At 42.8% G+C, this 23909-nt stretch overlaps 2 protein-coding genes and 1 pseudogene across 4 annotated transcripts; 2 read left to right on the plus strand and 1 right to left on the minus strand.

Annotated features, from left to right (window-relative positions):
* Positions 1-347: 347 nt before the first annotated feature.
* LOC134029114 (beta-galactosidase-1-like protein 2) lies at positions 348-9474 on the minus strand (annotated as a pseudogene).
* A 1582-nt stretch (positions 9475-11056) lies between these two features.
* LOC134029045 (beta-galactosidase-1-like protein 2) lies at positions 11057-15921 on the plus strand. Of its 3 annotated transcripts, none has more exons than XM_062473016.1 (18): positions 11057-11158; positions 11648-11902; positions 11993-12088; positions 12185-12293; positions 12416-12508; positions 12751-12832; positions 12949-13013; positions 13135-13219; positions 13491-13628; positions 13721-13801; positions 13908-14011; positions 14112-14258; positions 14374-14445; positions 14534-14612; positions 14710-14797; positions 14883-14994; positions 15164-15280; positions 15410-15921. In XM_062473016.1, the coding sequence occupies exons 2-18, from the start codon at positions 11670-11672 to the stop codon at positions 15518-15520; spliced, it is 1812 nt and encodes a 603-aa protein (XP_062329000.1). In that variant the 5' UTR covers positions 11057-11158; positions 11648-11669; the 3' UTR covers positions 15521-15921. The 3 variants fall into 3 exon arrangements, with proteins under 3 accessions (XP_062329000.1, XP_062328999.1, XP_062329001.1); XM_062473015.1 differs by having other exon boundaries at positions 11066-11158; positions 11636-11902; XM_062473017.1 differs by lacking the exon at positions 15410-15921 and having other exon boundaries at positions 11066-11158; positions 11636-11902; positions 15151-15277.
* A 1187-nt stretch (positions 15922-17108) lies between these two features.
* On the plus strand, positions 17109-23196 carry ilvbl (ilvB (bacterial acetolactate synthase)-like). The gene is made up of 14 exons (XM_062473291.1): positions 17109-17559; positions 18078-18279; positions 18373-18500; positions 18679-18929; positions 19604-19703; positions 19921-20018; positions 20112-20248; positions 20441-20575; positions 20677-20791; positions 20943-21112; positions 21328-21398; positions 21490-21561; positions 21678-21783; positions 22011-23196. The coding sequence occupies exons 1-14, from the start codon at positions 17446-17448 to the stop codon at positions 22187-22189; spliced, it is 1878 nt and encodes a 625-aa protein (XP_062329275.1). The 5' UTR covers positions 17109-17445; the 3' UTR covers positions 22190-23196.
* The last annotated feature ends 713 nt before the right edge of the window (positions 23197-23909 follow it).

The following is a 23909-nucleotide window of genomic DNA, read 5'->3' on the forward strand; positions in this document are numbered from 1 at the left end:
ACTGCACAATGAGTGTTGATTTCAACAGTCCTTTGTGATAACATGGCTGTATTGTGGGTGAGTAATAGTCATTACTAGTGCACACAAAGAGCTATTGTTGCTGAAGACGTGTACAATGTCATAGAAACGAGATAAACTATCATACATCAAACACCATTCATACATTCCGTAGAATGTAATAAAGGGTCGCTTAAGTCAGGAATCCTCACTGGTCTCGCTCGTTTTCCACACTGGTGTTTCCAAAATAGTAACTAAATGTCATGTGCAGTGATGTGCATCGATTCTGAAGCAGAATGACGGGGTGAGAGGCTGAAGCCCCCCCCCCCCCCCCAGGCCCTCTCCCGCCCTCACCGAACATCAACAGTCATTCCAAGGTCAGGCCTGCTGGCAAAATGGATTTTACCATCGGCCTCCTGCTCCTCAAACACCAGGAGCTGAAGAAACAAACCCACATTAGGCTTCAAGTAGAACAGAAGAGGGGTTAGCGGCTGGGGATGCCCCACCCAGGACTGTTCCGGAAAGCACTGCCGAGTTCAATATTGTCAAAGTCGGGGGTGGCGGAGCGGGGGGTTCTCCTGCTATATAAAAACTGTTGACCTGTGTTATTTCTAACACGGGCATTGGAATTGGAAATTCTTGTAGAGGACGTGAGGAGATTTCTAGTTAATCCCGAGAGCGGTTAGAGATGTGGGATGTTGTCAGTACCTGATTTAGCCAGGGGGTAGGGAGGTAGATGGTTTGCTGGGGCCCTATGGACCAGTGGCGTCCAAGATTCTGCCAGTTGATAAAGATCACTTCTTTACCCTAGCCCTGTGGAGGCACACTGAAATGAGTAACAACTATTCTTCCTGAATTCCTCCCTTCAGAGTTTCTCTCAAAATCTTAATTAATGTTTTGTATCTGATTACTAACATGCTAAAAACAAAGGACAAACTATGATCAGGAAGCACTCTCATAACCCGATAAGCTCATTGGCTTCACTCACAGGAAGTCTTATGAAGGTGTCTCTGGGAGGGCCATCTACATCCAGACTGGCCTGGAAGAACCCTGGAAAGGAGGCCCTCTGGGAAACTGAGTTCCACTGGCCTGCAGTCAGTCTGAAACAATAAATAAATAAATATTTATATATTTACCAAGAATTTCAATTGTTTCATGACAAGTTAGGATATTTAGATTTCATTAGCAAGCTTTACAAACAAAAATACAAACGCTGCCAAGATTGAGATGAGGATTTAGATGGTGGGAGGTCACATTACAGATAATTCTTTGATTTCCACTAGCTCCCGGTGTAACTGTCCATTGTGAAAAAGGGGGAGGAAGATAACCTTGATGAAACAGGCAGGCGTACTGAAGGAGACAAAAGATCACCAAACAGAGGGGTGAATTAAAAGTAAATGGTGGGTTCATAAACTCTAGAACCATATCCAGACTATAAATGGTCACGTCTCAAAGCGCCACATCATTCAATGCAATATCTCCAACAAGTCCTGGAAAAGAAGACAGTTCTGTCCTCGGCTCTTAGGGGGAGGGAGTTAATTAACTGAAATATCAAACTCCACAACAAGAAGGGGAAACAATTGAATTTGTACCCTTGCGCTGTTTGTCTAAGCATTTCCCATAATTCAGTTTTCCACCAGTAAACTCAACGTTCTCTCTCCCTTCAATGGGAAAATGCATAAAACATGAGCAAATTGTTATTGGACAAGCAAGAGCTTTTTATGCTAAGCACCAAGAGAAGAAACATTTGCCTTTCACCTGGGCTGCATAAAGTAATTGATCAAGCACAATCTCTGTCTGCACCTTTTGGATAAGCTGCATGAACTGTATTTCCAATTGCTAGTGGCGAGTCCAAAGTTGTCTGGTTGTGATTCTTCTTTGTTTGGACAACATTTGTCTGGAAAGTTGCTGTTGGCTTAATCCTGGCACCTCAGCAACCACATTTATCAGCATCACCAGGAGCTTTCACATCTAACATGGTGCTGAATATTAACAAGAGCAGGTTCTCAGGAACAGACCTCAGTAACACTCCTAGAGCCTGTCCACAGAGCACACTAACACACTACCTTCCCATCAGGCATTGCAAACACCTCGGTCTTGTAGTCTAGGATGCCAACAAGATGTCTGTGTCCACAAACACCTGGAACACATATTAGGCTATTATGAAAACTCAAAGTCCTCCACTGTCAGTAGGCATTACCATCATGACCAAATCATATTTAATGCTGCGTAGACAGAGGTGTCTGTGTCCTCACCAGAGCTCTGTCCCTGACGTTGTTCAAGAGTCCAGAAAGCCTCCATTGGTGATGGTGGTCTCATACAGAGTGCAGTCGTATGACTGACTGTTCCCGTTATGGACTGGGAGGTTCTCCCTGTTGACCGGTAAATGGACTGCATTTATATAGCGCTTTTCTACCTTAGTGGCACTCAAAGCGCTTTACAATGTTTGCCTCTCATTCACCCATTCATACTCACACTCACCGACTGCATCGAGCTACCATGCAAGGTGCCGGCTTGCCCATCGGGAGCAACTTGGGGTTCAGAGTCTTGCTCAAGGATACTTCGGCACATGACCTAGGAGGAGTCGGGGATCAAACCGCCAACCTTGCGATTAACAGACAATCCTCTCTACCCCCTGAGCCACAGCCCCCCCTCTCAGACCGGCCTCTCAGACCTGCATGATTGGAGAAAACAAGGAAGCAATCTAATTCAGCGGTCTAGCGCAGAATGTACAGCTATATTTCTAAACCAAGTGCAGACAGCATTTTCAATAAGAGTCATTACGAAATAGAGTCTTCCGACAAGAGGGCCTATCTGGATGGTGGGAAAGTAATTGTTGTCTCAAAGGGGAGAAAATGACTGCAGCGGGGAGTGAATAATTAATGATGTAAGCAACTGCCAGACGTGCTACATCTGTCCAGAACATAAACTGCCCTGAAGAGCATGTTATAAAGCAGCCGTGTCTGGCCTAAAGATACAGTACAGTACAAGACATCCCAGTTGGTTTAGCATACACAACATGGGCAGCAGCTGACCTTAGTAAACTGTAGGCTCTCCCACAGGGACAGGTGCTGGAGGATGACAGAAGGCTGGTAGACACTTCTGTCCTGAAGGAGTGGGGGGGGGGGGGGGGACCTCTGGAAGCTGATCACCTGACACACACACACAGCTGTAAGTGTGTGTGTGTCTTTGTATGTGTGTACAATTCCATCCGTGCATGTGTATGTACCTGACAGTAAATGACACTCACTGTGGTACCAGTTGAAAAGGTTCCTCACAGTCAAATCAAATCAAATTTATTTGTATAGCCCTTTTTACACGCAAGCATGTCACAGAGGGCTTCACATACGCCCATAGAACTGCCCCTCAACCAACCTAAACCCTCAAGGAAGACAAGGAAAAACTCCCAGACAAACTCCCAACAGGAGAAAAAATGGAAGAAACCTTGGGAGGAGCAATTCAGAGAGGGATCCCCTCCTCCAGAGACGGTTGGTGTCATTAAACAGTGCCTAACATTTCTGTGTCTGTGGATGCATGCATGTGTGTCCAACTGACTGACGGAATTTCACATAGCATTGTAAAAAAAAAAAAAAAACAATCTTCATGCTAGATTTACCAATCCCCAGGTGTTGCACATATTAGCCCCATTCTCCAAACAGACTCATTTCCCCATATACTGTACTACCATTATAGCTGGCCGTCGCTGCTCTTGAGAAATGCTATCCAAACCCATTAGCTGTGATAAAACACTCTGAATGTGTGAATGTTGAGTCTAGCTCAAGCACTCCCCCACCACCCATTTGCGAAACATATACGCGTAGTGTTGATGGCCTGTACGCCTCACTCTAAAAGGCTTTTCTAAGCAGTATTGACTTGTAAACAGCAAACAGGGCTCAGTTAGGATCTTCTTCTGTCAAATCGTGTTCTAAATTTTTGTGTTTGACTATGTTTCCATGTTCTATATTATTGCCTCCAGAAGGCTCATCCTGGAGTGCTGACAGCTTTGCTGCAGCACTCTTTGTACTTTCTTCAAGAACCAGACTATTTCATGAGTCAAGGAGTCTTCAAACAAGTCATAGACTTTAAAAGGACACAGTTTTCTTTATTCAGGCAAAATAACGGAAGATAATTCTTATCATCTGTCATCACAGGCTGGCGTGAGTCACAGAACGACTGCGAGCTCCGAGCAAAACAATAGGACATATCACATCTGATCTAATTACAGAATTAGGTCATGTGTTTATGGTTGGTGAACAGGACATAAGCCTATCAGATGGTTTAGTAGCTGCTTTCATCCAGGCCAGGGCTTATTGTTCCCACAACACAGTAATGGTTTGCTCCGTGTTTGCTCTCTGAAATGTGGCTTATCAGGAGACTGGATTCATATGGTCTATATGTTTAGCTGATTCCAGAGACTTGTAGATATATCGGAGGATTAGATGGTTTAAGCAGCATGGTATTGTCTGTACTTGTGTTATCCGATAGGCTGAAGGAAATGTATGTTTTTGCACCATTGCAACTGATCCTGTATCTCTATTTAAACACATCTAGAAGCCTGCGGTTAAGCATAGGTGTTATTTCTAGACCAAGCCACAGTTTGGAGGAGCCCACCTAGGGCCGTAATCTCTCTCTCTCTTTCTCCCTCCCATACACACTGTAGCCAACCCAACAAGCCTTAAATCAATCTCATCCATCATTAGACAGAGCACATTGCCCAACGGGCCCTAACTACATCACACAAGTTTGGGTGAGAGATCTACTAAAGCTGAGGCCCTCTCGGCGACACTCACTGTGGTAGCTGCCGAATAAATTCATCCGAAAATGGTACTTGGTGGTGTAATCCCCAGCCTCGGATAATGGAGCGGCGTAATCTGCAAGATAATGCGCTATCAGAACAGCAGGCGTGTGAGAATGCGAGGCGCGATGCCTCCTCGCGCGTCTGACGGTTTGGCCCTGCCTTTATCGAACATCTCGATGCAGCAGGAGTTCCACATTTCCGAGGCTATCTCGACAGGTGCTGTTCAGGGAATTTGAAAGGTAGGTGGGAACGCAAGTAGTGATGCAAGTTCACGCAAACATTATGTAAGTGCAGAGGGTCAAAATGCAGTCTCTTTGATCTGCTTCTTGAGCCGAATCTACTTGAAGTAGGGAGGTCGTTAGAATGTTAAACCCCAAAGAGGACATAAACTCCCGTCTTGTCGCCTTTCATTTGCGTTTCCAAAACTTATTATCAGGGTAATGAATTTGTTAATGAAGAGAGAGTTCAACAGCAGCTAGAAGGTTGCTGTACTGGTAAGGAGTGACAGCACCACCTATTGGCTGACAGAGGCACAATGCAACTACGCATCTCCAAATCAAACATCCACAGATCAAAAAACACAACAGCGTAGAGAGATTGATATAACGATAACAGTTCAGTCACAACTAACCGTAGCTAGTTACGATGACCTTATTGAGTCAGCTGGGTGTGGCAAGAGCCCCATTCATGAAGCCAAAGTTTGTCCCTCCGTGGAACATGTAGAGGTTGATTGATTTCTGGTTTCGGGATTTCTGTCGCAACAGCCACCATCTCTGTCAAGAAGAGGGACACAATGACTTCCACAGTTGATGCTGTGGTTTCAGAAACCACATGTTAAGGTCAGACCCAGGGCTGGAACACAGAAAATGGCTGCTCCTACCTTTACCTGTACACAGTGCCATACTGTCCCAAGAGGGACAAAGACCCAAAGGACATAAGCATATATATTTTGTGTTTAAATTCCATTTGGCACTAGCCTTAACAAGCCGCAAAGCTTGATTCAATTATGCCATTGACCCAAATCCACTGTCGACTGCAATATGGAATGACCTTTGACGCACCTTATTACAAGTGGCTGCAATTTATCATCAAGTGACACCTTTTGCATTTCAATTCCCTCTGTCACCCCACACTGATTAGCTACACACAATGGGTGCACAGTAAAGTGACTGAGGGTAATTAGATATTCAAAATGGACTGTCTTTAGTGATTCAAATCAAGGGCACAGGGATAATGACTAACAGTGGAAGGGAGTGACTGGGCTCGACTTGATTAACTTCCTGCTGGTGGTGCACAAGGTGGGCGGTGTAGAAGGTTTTTTTATTTTTATAAACAATTCTTGAATTGTTCACTGCATGATCTAAAGACAAACGACCCAGGAACTGTGCTTCAGTGCACGTATGTTTTGCATGGAAGAAGGTTGTGCATAGCAGGGTCCAAAGGCGTTTAGAAAAACATGTGGTGCATGGGTTAGTCACTGACTGTTGCACACAGTGAACTCTCTTCCCTGCAGTGGCGGGTGAGTCAAGCTTATCTAACACAAATTCATACCTGCAGTACTTTCTCATGTGATAAACCTTTTTGCTATGCTTTGCATGTGTGAAAAGAATCAAGTCAATGTGCAGATATTTGGTCCCTTTTTTATCAAGAAAACTATCAGTGTTCTGGAAGGTTACCAACGGTTTCAAATTGTATAATTTTCCAAACAAGAAATGCATTGTGTCTTACTACAAAATAATGCTAATATAATGATATGAGGGATATTAGAGATACTGGCTTAATTGTGTTTATATACTGCTGCTGGCTCACAAACCAGTGTTCATAAACATTTTCATACCTGACCAAACTACAGCACAAAGGACACGTGACCATCTGCTATTGCTAAGTTCCAAGCAGTTCATAGGATACATGCCGTACATAGATGAACCCTGCTGAAAGAGGAAATCCGATTTTTCTTTCAAATGTCTTTCCTAATACCTAGACTCCTCTCTCCTCATCTTCCCCTCAGGGGACGAATCTGAAGATCTCCCCAAAACCTGTACCTCCAATTATTTTGATGTAGACAAGGAGCTAGGACACTGGAAAGGAGTTTGGAGATGCACCTGCTTTCTCACCCTCGGCTGGAAAGACATGGTGAAGGTCACCCCTGAGGTCAAACAATCCAGGCCAATACTCCATCACCAATTTGGGTTTATGTGGCTGTAGGCCAAGTAGAAATGTTGAAGTCAGAGGAGAAAACATAAAACCACATCATATTAAAATATAACTTTCATGGACTGTTGTTAGCAACAACAAAAAACAATGTTATTCTAGGGCAGTTCAAGACAGTGAGACAAGCAGTGACTCAATGGCATCTTCCTGATTTCCCACATGTACTGTATGAGGTCTCTCGACGAGAGTGACAGAGCCCTAGTCACATGTCAACATGACACATCCACTTACTTGTATTGCATCTAGATACTTGATGCTGTCGGGATTGAGTTTCTGGAAGTTGACGGTTTCTAATGCTTTGGAGACACAGCGAAACAAAATTGTCAGCATACTGTAGCAGATTTTGCCTTGTCACTGGGCCTAAAGTAAATGTGCATACAATGGCGACAACCCTGTATGTCAGTAAAGATTCAACAACCCTGCACTCTTTTCATTTTAATCAGCTATGATGCTGTAAATTGATCCTGTTTTCTCAACACACAAACTAAATCTAAAGGGAGTCAGGTGGCTGAGTGGTGAGGGAATCGGGCTAGTAATCAGAAGGTTGCCAGTTCGATTCCCGGTCATTCCAACTGACGTTCACCCTACTTGCCTCGGGGGAATGTCCCTGTACTTACTGTAAGTCGCTCTGGATAAGAGCGTCTGCTAAATGACAATGTAAATCTGTATCCATATAAACAAACGGGCTAATCCGCCTCCATTGTACTCAGACTTCAAGTGGAGAGGGAATTAGAGAATGAGAAGGCCCGCTGGGTTCTCTCTGCCTGACACCGACACGTCCTTGGCACAGACATGGGTTCTGGTACCAAGCTAACTGCTGCTGCACTGCAGGCTTACTCACCAGGCCGGTGTCTCTGTTTATGTGTGTGTGTGTGTAAATCATTTGGCCAGTGAGTACAATACCTTCATTCACTCCACCCCGTTGAAGCCCATCCTGGTTGTCTGAGGTCAAGAGGAGCTCTGTGATTCCCCTGGACAATAGCCCCTGGACACAACAAGATAATTGTGGTCGGAATGACATCACATGCAGTAACACTTGTTTCAAAGAACATTTTGTGGTGAAATGAAGTTGAAGAGATTCATTTAGGGTGAAAGAGAGATAGAGAGGGAGTCGGTGACAGAGTTAGTGAATGAATAAGTGAGTCCAATTTATTTTACAAACGGCATGTATTCATTGTCTTTTGCGTAAGAGCCATATTCATTTTCCACTTGAACTGCTATAATTGGTCCACCATTGGAGTACTGCAATTGAAAAAGCAAATCAAAGAATGTTCGTTTCAGAGCATCAGCATTTCTCAATCCCACTTAACAATATTAATCTTTATTTCATCTTCGTATATGAGTTTAGATAAAACACAGTCTGTGATTTCTCTGTGATCAGTTGAAATCTGTATGAAACAGAATAAAGGTATCATCTCATCTTGACACATGGTGTACTGTACCTGATGTGGCACAAGTCTAGGAACCAGCTGATCAAATAAGCAGCTGACAGGATCGGTGAACTGTGGATAAGTTCATCTTAACTTCATGTTCTCAACACGCAAAGAAATATTCCAAAAACATAATGACACTGATCGTAAACTGTCCACCTTCTGTGCTGCAATGTAGGCCAAAAACTCTTGAGGGGAAAAAACCTTTAAAGACCATTATCAGAATCATATAATGGTATATTATCATTATGATCATCACCATTATCAAATTCTCATGACTTCCTGATTTCTCTGATTGCAAAATTATGGTTTTCCACCTCCCTTTGTAGCTTTCCACTGTGCTGGGTGTTGATAATATGAAGATAACTATTAAAAAAAACAACATGACGCATCAGCGTTCGTTTATCAGAAATTGAAAATAGCAGAGATTTAAGTGATTACGGGCAAATTAAGATGCAGACAGCATCCCTGTATGCCACTAAGCTTAATGTCTTTGCTATAATTATGAGAGTGTAGAGTTTATAGTATCACTGATTGTCTAAAGGGTTTGTGTTATGGTCGATACAATGTTGAGTTGCTTCATGATTTGAGTTTCTGTGAGGGCTGCACCTGCAAGGAGTTATCACTAACCTGGGTAACTCTCCTAAATCCAGGATGACCCACACCCCCAGTTCTGCTGCCAGGTTGATGTATGCCCTGAAAACACACAGAGATTCAGGCCGTGTCCAGGAGGGAACACGACCAAACAGCTTCATATCACTGTCTGAAAGTGTCACCCCTTCTTACTCTAAATCCAGCTGGTCCTGGAAGTTGAAGACTCCTCTCTCGGGTTCATGCAGGTTCCATGGTACATATGTGGTGAGTGTGTTGACCCCACAGGCCCTCATCTTCAGCAGCCGGTCCCCCCAGTAGGCCCTGGGCACACGGAAGTAGTGGATGGAGCCTCCCAGGATGTGGAAGGGCTCTCCCTCCAGAGTGAACTTGGAGGAGTTGGCCCTCAGACCCTCTGTGCGACTCATTCTCTTCACTGCTGCTGGATGTGTGGGAAAACGTGCCTAAATGTTGATATAACTGAGAAGATTACCATGAAATCAATAGTCACACATTGCTTTACGAAGAACATACATTTAAAGCACATGTTTCAAAAAACAAAAAAATTGTAAAAATTCAGCTGGCTCTAACCACTGAAAGACTGGTTGGCTACTAGAGGATCAGAAGTGCACAGTTCTATCTGCTGCCTACTTACTATAGGCAGTATTTGCATGACGCTTTGGATAACAACGTCTGGTAAAGTAGGGTGACCAGACGTTCTCTTTTACCCGGATATGTCATCTTTTCGAGACCTAAAAAATGCGTCCGGCAGGGATTCCAAAACTGTCCGGGATTTTGCCTCGTCGGATATTTGTGTGTCTCTGGGTCGTTCACAAACTATTACGCCCTTACACGATTTGGAAACGGCATCTCCCTTACGTTCCACCTTCTTGCGCGATCACTAAAATTTAATCGTAAAAAAAGGTTTGGATATGGTATTTCCATGAAATTCACTGTAATCATAAAGTACTAGGTTGCAAAAAGCAACATCTACGTGTCTAGGCTACATAAGATTAATGTCCAGTTCAAGGGGGTATGTGAAAGTAAATGTAAATATATAATCACAGCTAGAATTGGTAAAACACCATGTTCAACATTCCATACACGCTCCTCAACCCTTTAAGTCCTCTTTAAGTATGCGTAGGACGTTACGTGAGAATTCATTATTCTTGACTTCGTTAATTAGGCAATCACTTGAGGAACTGACTTGCAACTTGTCATGCGCAAACTCTTCACGCACGTCGCAACAACAACGTTGAAAACTGCTCACGACTAATTCCACACTTATCCAGGATTATTGGCTATAATATATATTATCCCGAGAAAAATAAAACCGAGGATGGCATATAGCGTCGTTTAAAGGACAGACGGAATACCATTAGTTTTTACAGTTTTAAAACTGTAAAAACTAATGGTATTCCGTCGTCTGTACTTTACAACAGCTGGTTGAATTCAACCAGCTGTTGTAAAGTCACCTTGGTAATGAAGTAGGGTGTCCTACCCAATTTAGTGTAGCCTAGCTAAAACACAGTAGCCGACACAACAGCTACATCAAGACACAAAGGCGGTTACATGCACTTAGTAACGCAACATTGTCGTACAAGATTAGATTGTGCTGGACATTTTTTTTCCTGCTGCGTGCTTTTTTTCCCAAATGTAAATAGTTATTTCAATAATAACCACTAGGGGGCAACAAACTGTCAGTGCAATTAATCACATTTTTAAGACACATTGTGAGTTAAACGAGATATAAAGGTACAATTAGGCCCATACTGATTTGCCGTTATCTAAAATAACAATCTCTAAATTTTTTGTATGTACACTGACTTTGTCTAGTGTCAACCAACCCATGTCTCTGTCCAGTTTCCCCCCTCTTTCTGTCATGCATTGGACTGCCTCAACTACTGTCTCATCACAAAACAAACAGCACTATATTTGTTTTCTGATACAACAATGGTTCCCCTTGTTTCTGCTATTCTAGACTTTACTACATACAGCTCTCCCTACGTTTAAGTTGTCAGTGCCAGCACAGCTTCAACCTAAACAGTAGTTTGTCTGTTGGCAGGTTTGAAAACCTTTTTCTCTATAAAACTTTTCAGATGGATTATTCCTTTTAGCAAGATCATCCGTGGTAAGTTACCCCCAAGTTTTATGTTCACATAGTTTATATTCTTGTCTCAGCAGTTTGGTCAATATTGTATGAGCTTATGTCACACTGAAAGGATACATTCTGAGTCAGTTCACTCCTGCAGCTTTGTTGTCTGTGAGGATACTTCAGATGATATGATACTGTACATATCATTCTTATCCTTAACACAGCCATGATACATTTCATACAGCATCATAAATATCATCAGTAAAACTCATGTAATATACATCCATTTTAGTTGTTAATAGTATAGTTGTGTACATTTATTTTCGTAACTTTGTTTATATGTTATAACGGGCTAGTAATCGGAAGGTTGCCAGTTCGATTCCCGGCCGTGCACAATGACGTTGTGTCCTTGGGCAAGGCACTTCACCCTACTTGCTTCAGGGGGAATGTCCCTGTATTTACTGTAAGTCGCTCTGGATAAGAGCGTCTGCTAAATGACTAAATGTAACTTAGTTTCTCCCCCAGACATCCAGCAGCATTGAAGAGAATGAGCCGCACAGAGGGTCTGAGGGCCAACTCCTCCAAGTTCACTCTGGAGGGAGAGCCCTTCCACATCCTGGGAGGCTCCATCCACTACTTCCGTGTGCCCAGGGCCTACTGGGGGGACCGGCTGCTGAAGATGAGGGCCTGTGGGGTTAACACACTCACCACATATGTACCATGGAACCTGCATGAACCCGAGAGAGGAGTCTTCAACTTCCAGGACCAGCTGGATTTAGAGTAAGAAGGGGCGACACTTTCAGACAGTGATATGAAGCTGTTTGGTCGTGTTCCCTCCTGGACACGGCCTGAATCTCTGTGTGTTTTCAGGGCATACATCAACCTGGCAGCAGAACTGGGGCTGTGGGTCATCCTGCGTCCAGGACCCTACATCTGTGCAGAGTGGGATTTAGGAGGACTGCCCAGGTGAGAGGTTTCCATGGCTTACTTTAGTTCAAACTTAACTCTAAACTCAATTACATATATCATATTATGTTGCACTAAGACTATTTGTGTCTTCAGCTGGTTATTACGGGACAGAGACATGAAGTTGAGGACCACATACCCTGGTTTTACAGAAGCAGTGAGCTCCTACTTTGACAAACTCATCCCTATAGTCAAACCTCTGCTGGTGAGTGTACCAGTTTAATGCATACAAATGGCAACAGCCAATCAGAATATGAGAGCAAAGCTGAGTCGTTCACAAGATCCTTCCTTGATAGCGGTTAATGTCTGTTGTTTGTCTTTTGTTAGTATGAAGAAGGAGGCCCCATCATTGCTGTTCAAGTGGAGAATGAGTATGGCTCATATGCAAGGGACGTAGACTACATGTCGTTCGTAAAAGAGGTGGGAAAACTCCTGAGTCACTCTTTATTTTGAAGATACCGCATACCGTACAGATAGTATTCACAGGCTATCTATAACAGCTACCTCCAAAACACTGTTACCCACTCTGTAGTTTGAGATGTTGTCCTTTGTAGACACTGCCAATGTAGTGGGCTGTTTTTCTCTCTCCCCAATGCAGTGTTTTTTGCTGTCCAAAGTACCTGCAGAAAATGATAAAACCAAACTGTTCTCCTCCTTGCCAGGCTTTGCTGTCCAGGGGGATCAATGAGCTTCTGCTGACTTCAGACAATCGAGAGGGATTGAAATGTGGAGGGGTAGAAGGAGGTATTGAATTTTCAATTTGATCAATTTTTGTTGCATGGATCCATTTGCAATTTAGTTTGACCTCTGTTAAATGTTGTTACCGTGTTGGTTGTTCATTTTACTCTCTTTCTTTGAAGCTCTCAAAACAATCAACCTCCAAAAGATATCCTATGGGGTTATTCAATACTTGGCCAGTATGCAGGTGAGTAATTGTATAAAAACGTATCCTTTTTTAATCTGACATATCTTGTTGACGTGTAAAATACAACTTGTGTAGTATATTTTCATAGTATTAATTGTTTTACTTCTAATCCTTTTTGAAGCCTGATAAACCTCTGATGGTGATGGAGTACTGGTCGGGCTGGTTTGATGTCTGGGGTGAACCTCACCATATTTTTCACGCTGAAGGTATGTATGGCTTGTGTCCATTTTGTTCCAACCATTTAACTCTTAGGCCCAGTTTCCCAGACATGGATTAAGCCTATAGTCCTAATGTAAGAGAAAAAGTCAATGAAGATCTAAACCGAAAAAGATTTTGACTAGTCTTAATCCATGTCTGGGAAACTGGCCCTAAATGTATAAATCCAGTGTAACTTTCAGCATCAATATAATCAAAGGACATCTGGTTAAAGTTGTCACCATCATGTCTCTATTCTGTTTTTTTGTCTGTGTTTGGCAGACTTGCTGGATGTGGTGGAAGAGATACTGAAAAGAGGTGTATCACTTAACCTGTACATGTTTCACGGTGGAACCAGCTTTGGGTTCATGAATGGAGCTGTAGATTTTGGCACCTACAAACCCCAGGTTGGCAGCTATGGTAGGTTTTATACTACATCCTCTGTCCCAGTTCAGCATGGAAAAGAAATGGTCTTTCTGAAATCGAAATCCAACCTTTGAATTGAACTTCAGATTACGATGCTCCGTTGTCCGAGTCTGGGGATTACACCAGAAAATACTACTTACTTAGGAAGCTCTTCACCCAGTACTACAGTGAGTGTCATTTACTGTCAGTTACATACACATGCATGGATGGAATTGTACACACATACAAAGACACACACACACACACTTACAGCTGTGTGTGTGTGTGTGTCAGATGATCAGCTTCCAGAGGTCCCCCCCCCCCAGGACAGAAGTGTCTACCAGCCTGCTGTCATCCTCCAGCACCTGTCCCTGTGGGAGAGCCTACAGTTCACTAAGGTCAGCTGCTGCCCATGTTGTGTGTGCTAAACCAAATTTGGCTTCTGGAACCATCTTCATTTGGTATCGAAACTGAACTGTATTTCTGCATTTCGTTTAGCCGTACAGATCCGTGAAGCCAGTCAACATGGAGAACCTCCCAGTCCATAACGGGAACGGTCAGTCATACGGCTACACTCTGTATGAGACCACCATCACCAATGGAGGCTTTCTGAACTCTTGGAACAACGTCAGGGATAGAGCTCTGGTGAGGACAAAGACACCTCTGTCTTGGCAGCATTAAATATGATTTGGTCATGATGGTAATGCCCACTGACAGTGGAGGACTTGGACTATTCGTAATAGCCTAATCTGTGTTCCAGGTGTTTGTGGACAGACATCTTGTTGGCATCCTAGACTACAAGACTGAGTCGTTTGCACTGCCTGATGGGAAGGTAGTGAGTTAGTGTGCTTGTGGACAGGCTCTAGGAGTGCTTCTGGCTCCAACTTCCAGTTTTATGATCAATGTATTTTATATTTAAGGGGGCAAGAACATTGGCTCTACTAGTGGAAAACTGTGGGAGAGTGAATTATGGAAAAGCCCTTGATGAACAGCGCAAAGGTACTTTTGTTCTTTGGAATAAAGCTTTGTGTTTTATTTGTTTCTCTTTTTCGGATTTACAGTTTGGCCTTGCCTCCACATTCTTTTTGTTTTTCAGGTCTAGTGGGAGACATTTTTTTGAACAACACTCCTCTTATGGGCTTCACAATGTACTGTTTGGACATGAAGCCTGGTTTCATAAACAAGTTGGTCTTTATTTACTTTGATCTAATAAAAGCAGATTTTAGCCGCTAGTTCATCTTTTATTACAGTTGCTCTCCAATGTTTCAGACTGACTGCAGGCCAGTGGAACTCAGTTTCCCAGAGGGCCTCCTTTCCAGGGTTCTTCCAGGCCAGTCTGGATGTAGATGGCCCTCCCAGAGACACCTTCATAAGACTTCCTGTGAGTGAAGCCAATGAGCTTATCTTGTTATGAGCATGCTTCCTGATCATACTGTGTTCTTAGTTATTAGCATCTAATATGAATTAGATACACAGAATGAGTTAAGGTTTTAAGAGAAACTCTGAATTCGGGAGGAATAGTTGTCACTCATTTCAGTGGGCCTCCACAGGGCTGGGGTAAAGGAGTGGTCTTTATCAACGGGCAGAATCTTGGACGGCACTGGTCCATAGGGCCCCATCAGTATTTGTATCTACCTGGACCTTGGCTCCAAAGTGGACATAACCAGGTACAGAATCCATTCAAAATAACTCATTTGATCAAATCTTGCAAGTAATGTCCCTGAAAAGCTGAGACATCCACAAGAGCAGCTTTGTATTGATTGATTTCAGTAAATTCCTCATCCATTTTTGTTTAGATTGTCATCTTTGAAGAAAGCCGAGCTGGCGAGAAGATACTATTTGCTGAAAATGCCACTCATGGTAAAACTGTTGATGTTTACAAACACCTGTTTTGTTCACTGCTTTAAAATCGTTACTCTTGGAGCTTCATCATTGATGTGGGATACAGTACGAAGTTTTTATAACAGTCGTTCCAAAATAAATAAAGTCAAAGCCTACCTCCAAGCCAATCACAATGGAGTATTCAACACATTCATCATGCAAAGAAATAAGAAAAGGTACAATAAAGAAGTTTTATGTTATTTCTAAATTAGGTATGTTTATATTCTTGACATTCATACATAGGCTTATATTTAGGTTAGTTTTGTGTTACTTTTGTGTTTCTCATGAGCAAGAGTGGAAAAACAGTTTGAACAAAAGTTATGGTAATTATTTAATTAAGGGGATTTCAATTTTCAAAGATTTTTTGTCTGACACAATGTTTTACACATAGACTAGACTACTGACATACTGGTAATAAAACAACAAACTGTAAGATTGAAGTGTGGTCTGGTTCCTTTTTTATTGCTGAGATTTCGAGAAGAAATCTTGAATCTAGACAAAGGCCGGGTTTCCCAGATTCGTTAAGAAGCTCTTAACGCTAAGAGCTTCTCTTAGAACGTTCCTAAGAAGCTCTTAGCGTTAAGAGCTTCTTAACGAATCTGGGAAACCTGGCCAAAGTCAGTAGATGCTGGATAACTCTTGGTTGGCTCTTCATAAACTCTGACACAGAAGTGAATTCCTAAATCTAGTCTATAGATTATATAAATTATTTTGCTAGTTCTGCTTGTTGTTTCTTCTGGTTTTCCTCCTGTTTCTTATCCTTCAGATTGTTTCGGATGAGACACTAAACGGATGGTTCAACTCGAACAAGAGATAGCTACTATTTACTATATTTCAGATAGACCTGTCACCCATTGCGGTTCCAACTGATTGTCAGTGAAGATCTGAACACACAGTAGTCTACGGAGAGATAAGAAGCACTGTCAACTGTTCAATGCCAGACTTTGTTTGACTTTGGTGGTATATAATATAATTTCTCTCTTTAGATTTTGAGAACCGAAACAAACTCAGGCCTCTGGTGATAAAGATGACAATGCATCTGCCCAGGCAGATATATATGTATAACCATGTTGACTGTCAGTTTACATATCTCTAAATATCTTCTAGAAATTACACTGTTTATATTTTTTTCTTTTAAATGCTTATTTTTTCTGTATTCTATTATTCTTGGGTTTACACCTCAGGCCTCAATAATTCACCATACCAGGGACACTTGAGAGGCTATAGGCTATAGCTTCAAATGGACCATTCGTAGCAAAACCTACTGTAGCAAAACCCATATATTCAGTCTAAAGGAAAAACTAATACGAATGTTCTAGCACTATCTCTTTTTTTGTGTTATGCAGTCGATGATTGTATTGTGGATGAATAATTTTGCCAACTTCACTGGCAGTTCGAAAACTGCTACTGGCTACTGTAAGATTCATGTGCTGCAAATATAATTAGTCCCTTATGAGGTTAGCCTACTTAAGAATAAAAAATTTGAAAAAAGGTTTGCCCTGCAAATTTTTCTTGCAAACACACCCCCAGTTGCATACGGGATTTCTATTGGATAGTTCGCCTGTACATCACTGAGGTAAATTTTCCTTATTCACGAAGACCCGGTAGTAGCAGAGTACGTCGTATTAGCCATAGGGTTCATGTTGTTACGACATCTACGGAACTTCAGTGACAGCAGCAGGAAGACCGTGTATCGGTCATTTCAAGTTTTAAGAGTCTGTTCAGTCTGCTTTTCTGCAGATTGTGAATGGCCTGTTTTTGTAGTTAAAGCCGTGCATTTCTAGATTTCTAGGATTCATGGACGTAATGCTTATAGATTGAGCCGTAGGGCTGTCTGTTCGATCAGTGAAAACGCCTGCAGCGAGAAGCCTTGACTCTAGACAACCCTATTGTAGCCTAAATAACTTTATTGTAAAAGCTAGTAAATTTACGTCTTTATTGCAACTGTGAAATGGATCTATTGAGCGACGTTGGCACCCTTGTAGGGTGTTTTATAGGTTTTGCAATTGGAGGTCTGATATTAGCTACATACAAACTTGGCTTGCTGTACCAGTTGTTACACAAGGTGAGTCATTTCATATCAACACATTGCTTTGGAGTTTTCGGTTTTAGTACGCAAACTGTATCTAACCAGAATCCATGTAGGCTATTGTCCCCGCTTGGCTTCACCTAACAGGGTGAAAGGTAACCAGGTGCAGCAGGAGCAGTTTCATGTAACACGAGAGGAGGTAAACTTTGAACTGTCTTGTGCCTATCTAACACAAAGGCCAAGACAACACTGCAGGTCAAGTACTAAAATGTCAGTGTGTATGCAAAGATCAATGCCAAAAGTGTTGCAAAATCTGCTGGAGATGTTAAGATGCTAGATAACCTCAATGAGCCTTGCCCTTTCCTCTAATTGTTTAGTGTTATAACCTTCAACAAAGAAACATTATATTATATTTAAGTCAAAAAGTGAATTTAGATTCACATCAGACAGTTGAGTCATTCAGTCAAATTCTAATATTATCCTCGGCATACTCGCTAAAAATATTGAAGGAAATTGACCTAAACTGTTGCAAATCCACCTTTTCTTTCCCTCAGACTGAGACAAAGAGCCCACGTCATGGAGGAGAGAGTGTGGCCGAGGTTCTGCGTGCCCACGGCGTCAAATTTGTCTTCACCCTAGTTGGGGGACACATCTCTCCCATCCTGGTGGCCTGTGAGAAACTGGGCATCCGCATCGTGGACACCCGGCACGAAGCCACCGCCGTCTTTGCCGCTGACGCTGTGGCCAGGCTCTCTGGTAAAGATGGTGGCTCTCTATACGCTCTTAGTTCAAGGCGCTCTCCCGGTCGCTCCCTTAAGCTCCTACTGTAGTGTTGATTGTCTTTCCCAGGCACTGTAGGTGTCGCTGTTGTGACTGCAGGTCCAGGTCTCACGAACACAGTAACAGCAGTGAAGAATGCCCAGATGGCCGAGTCTCCCCTGCTGCTAATGGGTGGAGCTGCTGGTACTCTGCTCCAGGTTCGTTTAATTCCTCCTACGTACAGAATACTCTAGGATGGCCCTAGCATACTATATAACTATATGGTACGGAGAAGTAAGTCATTACTAAATACTGCTCCAGGGGGTTGTTTTGTTGGAGAGCATTCTCATATCCAACACTTCCTGCTTCTAATATCGAGGGGTTGTTGTTGTGCAGGGCAGAGGAGCGCTGCAGGACATCGACCAGATGTCTCTCTTCAAGCCGCTGTGCAAGTTCTGCGCCTCCGTCAGAACTGTGAGGGAGATCATCCCCACCGTGCGAAAGGCCCTGGCTATTGCTCAGTCAGGAACCCCTGGTCCTGTCTTCATAGAGTTTCCCATTGACACTCTCTACCCCTTCCACCTGGTCTCCAAGGAATTTGGAGTCAAAAATACCCCCAAAGGGCTGATGGGAAAAGTAGTCACATGGTGAGTTTGGAGATGTGATTGGTTGGTTATGCAGAAGAAAGTTTGGTCTCCACTAGACCTGTGTGACTGTCAGTTTATGTAGAGTTAACAAACACAGGACAGACACGCAATGGTACTAGCAAAGTGTCTCTAAGGCATGAAGGTCAGAGGACAGAATTGATAGTAGAAAGGGAAAAACAAAGATAACATTTGTTTGTTATCCAATCAGGCAGACACTACATCATGTGACATCAGAACACAATATAGGTTACAGTAGGAACACATATTGTATATATGAATGAATAGATAGAACATATGAACAGATAAGGCTGATCTACTGATTGTGATTAAGACCATACGTATGGAATAGGGAGTCAGGTGGCTGAGTGGTTAGGGAATCAGGCTAGTAATCTGAAGGTTGCCAGTTCGATTCCCGGCCGTGCAAAATGACTTTGTGTCCTTGGGCAAGGCACTTCACTTGCCTTGGGGTAATGTCCCTGTACTTACTGTAAGTCGCTCTGGATAAGAGCGTCTGCTAAAATGACTAAATGTAAACGTATAGTTGAATTTTGCCCAACATATTGTACACAGACAGACATGAATATGTTATCAACACTGCAGCTTGTCTTACTGCATACTATGTACTGTACTACATTACTGATGATAGCAACATACTGTTTGATTTTCTTTGAAAGGTATCTTCAAAACCATTTAATTAACCTGTTTGCTGGGGCCTGGGAAAAGAGAGATGTGTCCCCACTTCCTGTTCACATCCCACAGGCCACAGACGACCAGGTAAACCGGATCCTTCTCTTAGATCTGCGTCTCACAGGGCTTTGAGGCCGTTCCATACGTTAGGGTTAGACAGTAAGATGGTACTTCCATGTGTCGCTACGCAGAATTATTCGATTCACTTTCAATCATTCGGCCTAGGCTGCAGCAGCAGGAGAGGATAGGGGATTGTGTATTCTGTGTGTTTCTCATTGCACACCCTCTTTTATAACCTGACCAGGTCCAGAAGTGTGTTGAGCTTGTGAGCAGAGCTAAGAAACCTGTTATTCTGCTGGGGAGTCAAGCAACACTGCCTCCAACACCTGCCAATGATATAAGGTATTTACTACAGGAAAAAAATACAATGGGCTCCGTAACACCTTATCCACTCAGCACACAGTCTCTTTGAATGGGTGGTTTACTCTGTTCCAGGAAGGCTCTGGAGTCCTTGGGTATCCCGTGCTTCCTGGGTGGCATGTCCCGGGGCATGCTGGGAAGGGACAGTCCCATCCACATCAGACAGAACAGACGGGATGCCCTGAAGGATGCAGATCTCGTGCTGCTGGCAGGTGAGACAGACTACCTCACTTACATGCACTTCCAAAGTCTATTCCATTGAATTCACTAGAACCCCTGGGCAGGGTTATGATAGTGGCGAAGTAAAAGTTAGGAATTACATGTTTGTGTATAATGCACACAGTGGAGAACTGATTTATAGGCCCTTGGTGTGAGTAGGTTTCAAAGGGAGTTGTGTGTTGCAGGTACTGTATGCGACTTCAGATTGAGCTATGGCAGAGTTCTTAACAGGCGCAGCAAGATCATCGCCATCAACAGAGACAAGACCCAACTACTCAAGAACTCTGACATGTTCTGGAAACCCACTGTGGCCATTCAGGGTTAGTTCATTCAATGTCTGTAGATGCTGTTGCTAATAACTGTCTGTTTGGCCCATTGGCGGTCATTGACAAGCCATTGTTGTTGATTCTGTTTTGTCCAGGTGATGCAGGTTCCTTCCTTCTTCGCCTTTCCAAAGGCCTTAAGGGCCATAAATGTCCAGAGGAATGGCCCCAGAGTCTCAAGGCAGGAGACATCAGCAAAGAAAAGGCCAACAGGTCAGCTAAGTCGACTGATGGACATGTGACATTTAACCAGTTGGCAAAAGAATGCATTGGTTTATCTTAAATAATTCAAATTGTTGAGCTTCTGCATAGTATACAGTAGACTACAGTACATGTTTGGACACTGTGTTGCCCTGCCTCCCAGGGCCAAGGCTGATGAGAAAACGGACCGACACCTGAACCCTCTGAACGTGCTCCACCGCGTGGACGAGATGATGGCGGAGGACGCCATCATCGTAGCGGATGGAGGGGACTTTGTGGGGAGCGCTGCGTACATCATGAGACCGACAGGCCCGCTCCGCTGGCTAGACCCAGGTCAGAACCATACTGGATCGTATGGATTGACGTGTGTCTTTACATCATGTATTTTTACATCATGTATTTGTAATGGTTTGTAATTGTAATGGAGTCAATAATAATAAAAAGGTAATACATTAAAAGTAGTAAAATACATTATTTTAAATATAAAAAAGATTCTAATAAATTATTACTTATGTGATTTATTAATACATTTCTTCTCATCCCAACAGGGGCGTTTGGGACTCTGGGAGTTGGTGGCGGGTTTGCACTCGGCGCAAAGCTCTGCCGACCTGAGTCAGAGGTAGGAGTGAAAGGCAGCCATGTTTGTAGTTTGTATTTACTAAATGGAATGCTTACACAGTGAAGGGAACGATGCTGGGCTTCTTATCCAGGTGTGGATCGTCTATGGTGATGGGTCTCTGGGGTACAGTGTGGCAGAATTTGATACCTTCACCAGACACAAGGTACGTTGCTTGTCTACATAGGCCGGTTCTGACATGAGATACCGCATTCTGACATTAATGCTGAGTCGGGAATGGCTTGCAGAAGCCATTTACTTTTCCTCTCTAACTGTTCCTAGACTCCGGTGATTGCCCTGGTTGGTAACGATGCGTGCTGGAGCCAGATCTCCAGGGAACAGGTGCCCATCCTGGGCAGCAACGTAGCCTGTGGCCTGGCCTTCACAGGTCTGTCTGCTCGAGCCACACCCAACTCATCCCCCTGTAGTCGGAACCTCACTCAATGACCACAATGCACTCTTTAGAAATCCTGTTCTGTTCCATGTGCTGCAAATCAATTGAAATCAACGTGAAGCCAAAGTGTGATAGAAAACACAGGTGGGCTGCCTTGCCGTAAACAAGACCACTTGCACCGTGACTTTAACGTATCACTTCTGCCTTTCCATATGTTTCAGATTATCACATAGTTGCTGATGGTTATGGAGGTAAGGGCTACCTGGTGAGGCGTGAAGATGAGGACAAGCTGGATGAGCTCATCAAAGCAGCTCAGAAGGAGACCCGAGAGGGAAGAGCAACACTGCTGAACGTTCTCATAGGCAAGACCAACTTCCGAGACGGCTCCATATCTGTGTAGAGTGGAGCAGATCTCAACCGTTTCAATCTTATGCCTTCCGATTTCAAAACCTAAAGCTCGTCATGCGTGCTGTGGAAATGGGTATGTGCTGCCTGTCTTAAGAGAAAAGGGTCAAGTCAGGTACTCCTTTGTTTATCAGCCTTTCCTGGTGTTTTCTAATGTTTTAGACATAGAAATCAATAAACTTATTGTGTTTTTTTGCTTGAATGAACCAAACCTGACATGCCTTTTCTGCTGATGTGACGTTGGCTAGTTATATTTACAACTGAGATTACTACTATCTATTGGGATATTTATTCAGTTTAGACAAATGCCATATTTTATTGGTGTCTCAGGACCGAGCCGTAGTCCATAGCAGGGGTTGGCTTGATAAATAAAGAGGTAGATATCACACACAACATGTTATATATTCAGTAGTAGCCTGGTTTGTCAATAGAAAGTCATCATGCCTATTGTTTTTATGTTACACCAAGCACCCCCACAGGTGCTTAAAAAAAAAGTGATTTGTTCAATTTGTCAGGGTTACAATAAGTTAATGGGCCATGGGTGTGAGTGACCAAATTAAATTGATTGTTTTTAGGGAACTTAACTCTGTTTAAAATTGCTCTAGACATTAAATACTTAAATCATCTGATGATTTTAAGGCCTACTAAGCTACAACATATAATTGATCTATAAAACTTTATGCTGGTTGCGGGTGTGTATAGTACAAAGGAAGTTTGCTGCATGAGTGTGTAAAAGAGACTTTGCACCTGAGTAATTCATTTTGAGATTTAATTCCAGTTGGATGATGTGGTTAAATCAATGTTTAGGTTGGCAACTATGCAGTCTCTGTAAGTAATGATTACAGTCATAATTTGTATTGTGGGACACAAACGGAGCACGTTTGCCTTTTGTATGAGATTCTAGAAAGACCTTTATTGATACTACAAAAGGAAACCAAAACCAAAGGTCCTATCAGGACATTGCTCCCAATGCGTTGCAGTAGAATAAAGAATGGCAATCAGGATTTGTGTTGTATTTTCTAAGCAAATATAATTACTTTTTGCCACACCTCACTTCCACACTAATGGGCACTGCTTATGGATAATGGACATTTAAGTGTTTGCTGAAATTGATTAGAGTTATCTGTGATGAGTTAATGTTTCCTCCAACTATATTTTGCTCTCTAATTGCACTACTTCTCCAGGACTCACTTTTACAACTGAATATAAAGAAGGTTATGATTGAAGCTTTGACTAAAGTCTACGAAAGGCTTTTAGGCTTTAGCTTCAACTTGGTAAGAATGACTTGTTCAGGGGGGAGTCCTTTCTTTGTTAGGCTACTTGCAATTGTCTCTCCACTAACCACATTAAACCTAAACCCTTGAGGGTTTAGGTTGGTTGAGGGGCAGTTCTATGGGCATATGTGAAGCCCTCTGTGACATGCTTGCGTGTAAAAAGGGCTATACAAATAAATTTGATTTTGATAAATTTGATTATGTTTTCAGCAAACTAAGCAGAAAAAGAAAAAAATATTCTTAGCTCAGCAGTGCCTTGTGAACCTTTGTCCTAATCTTCTGCAGCTGCCATTCTTTTGTCTACCAGCAGATGGAACCATTTTAACAAATTGGTTTGAAGCAACACCTTCCTAATATAGACAAAATAAGGATTGAATCACAGTTTTAATGATAGAAGATGTAACTGTCATTATCGTTAGCTGATGTACATTTATAATTTTC

Source organism: Osmerus eperlanus, chromosome 11 (genome assembly GCF_963692335.1).
Source record: "Osmerus eperlanus chromosome 11, fOsmEpe2.1, whole genome shotgun sequence".
In the NCBI taxonomy this organism is placed as follows: Eukaryota; Metazoa; Chordata; class Actinopteri; order Osmeriformes; family Osmeridae; genus Osmerus; species Osmerus eperlanus.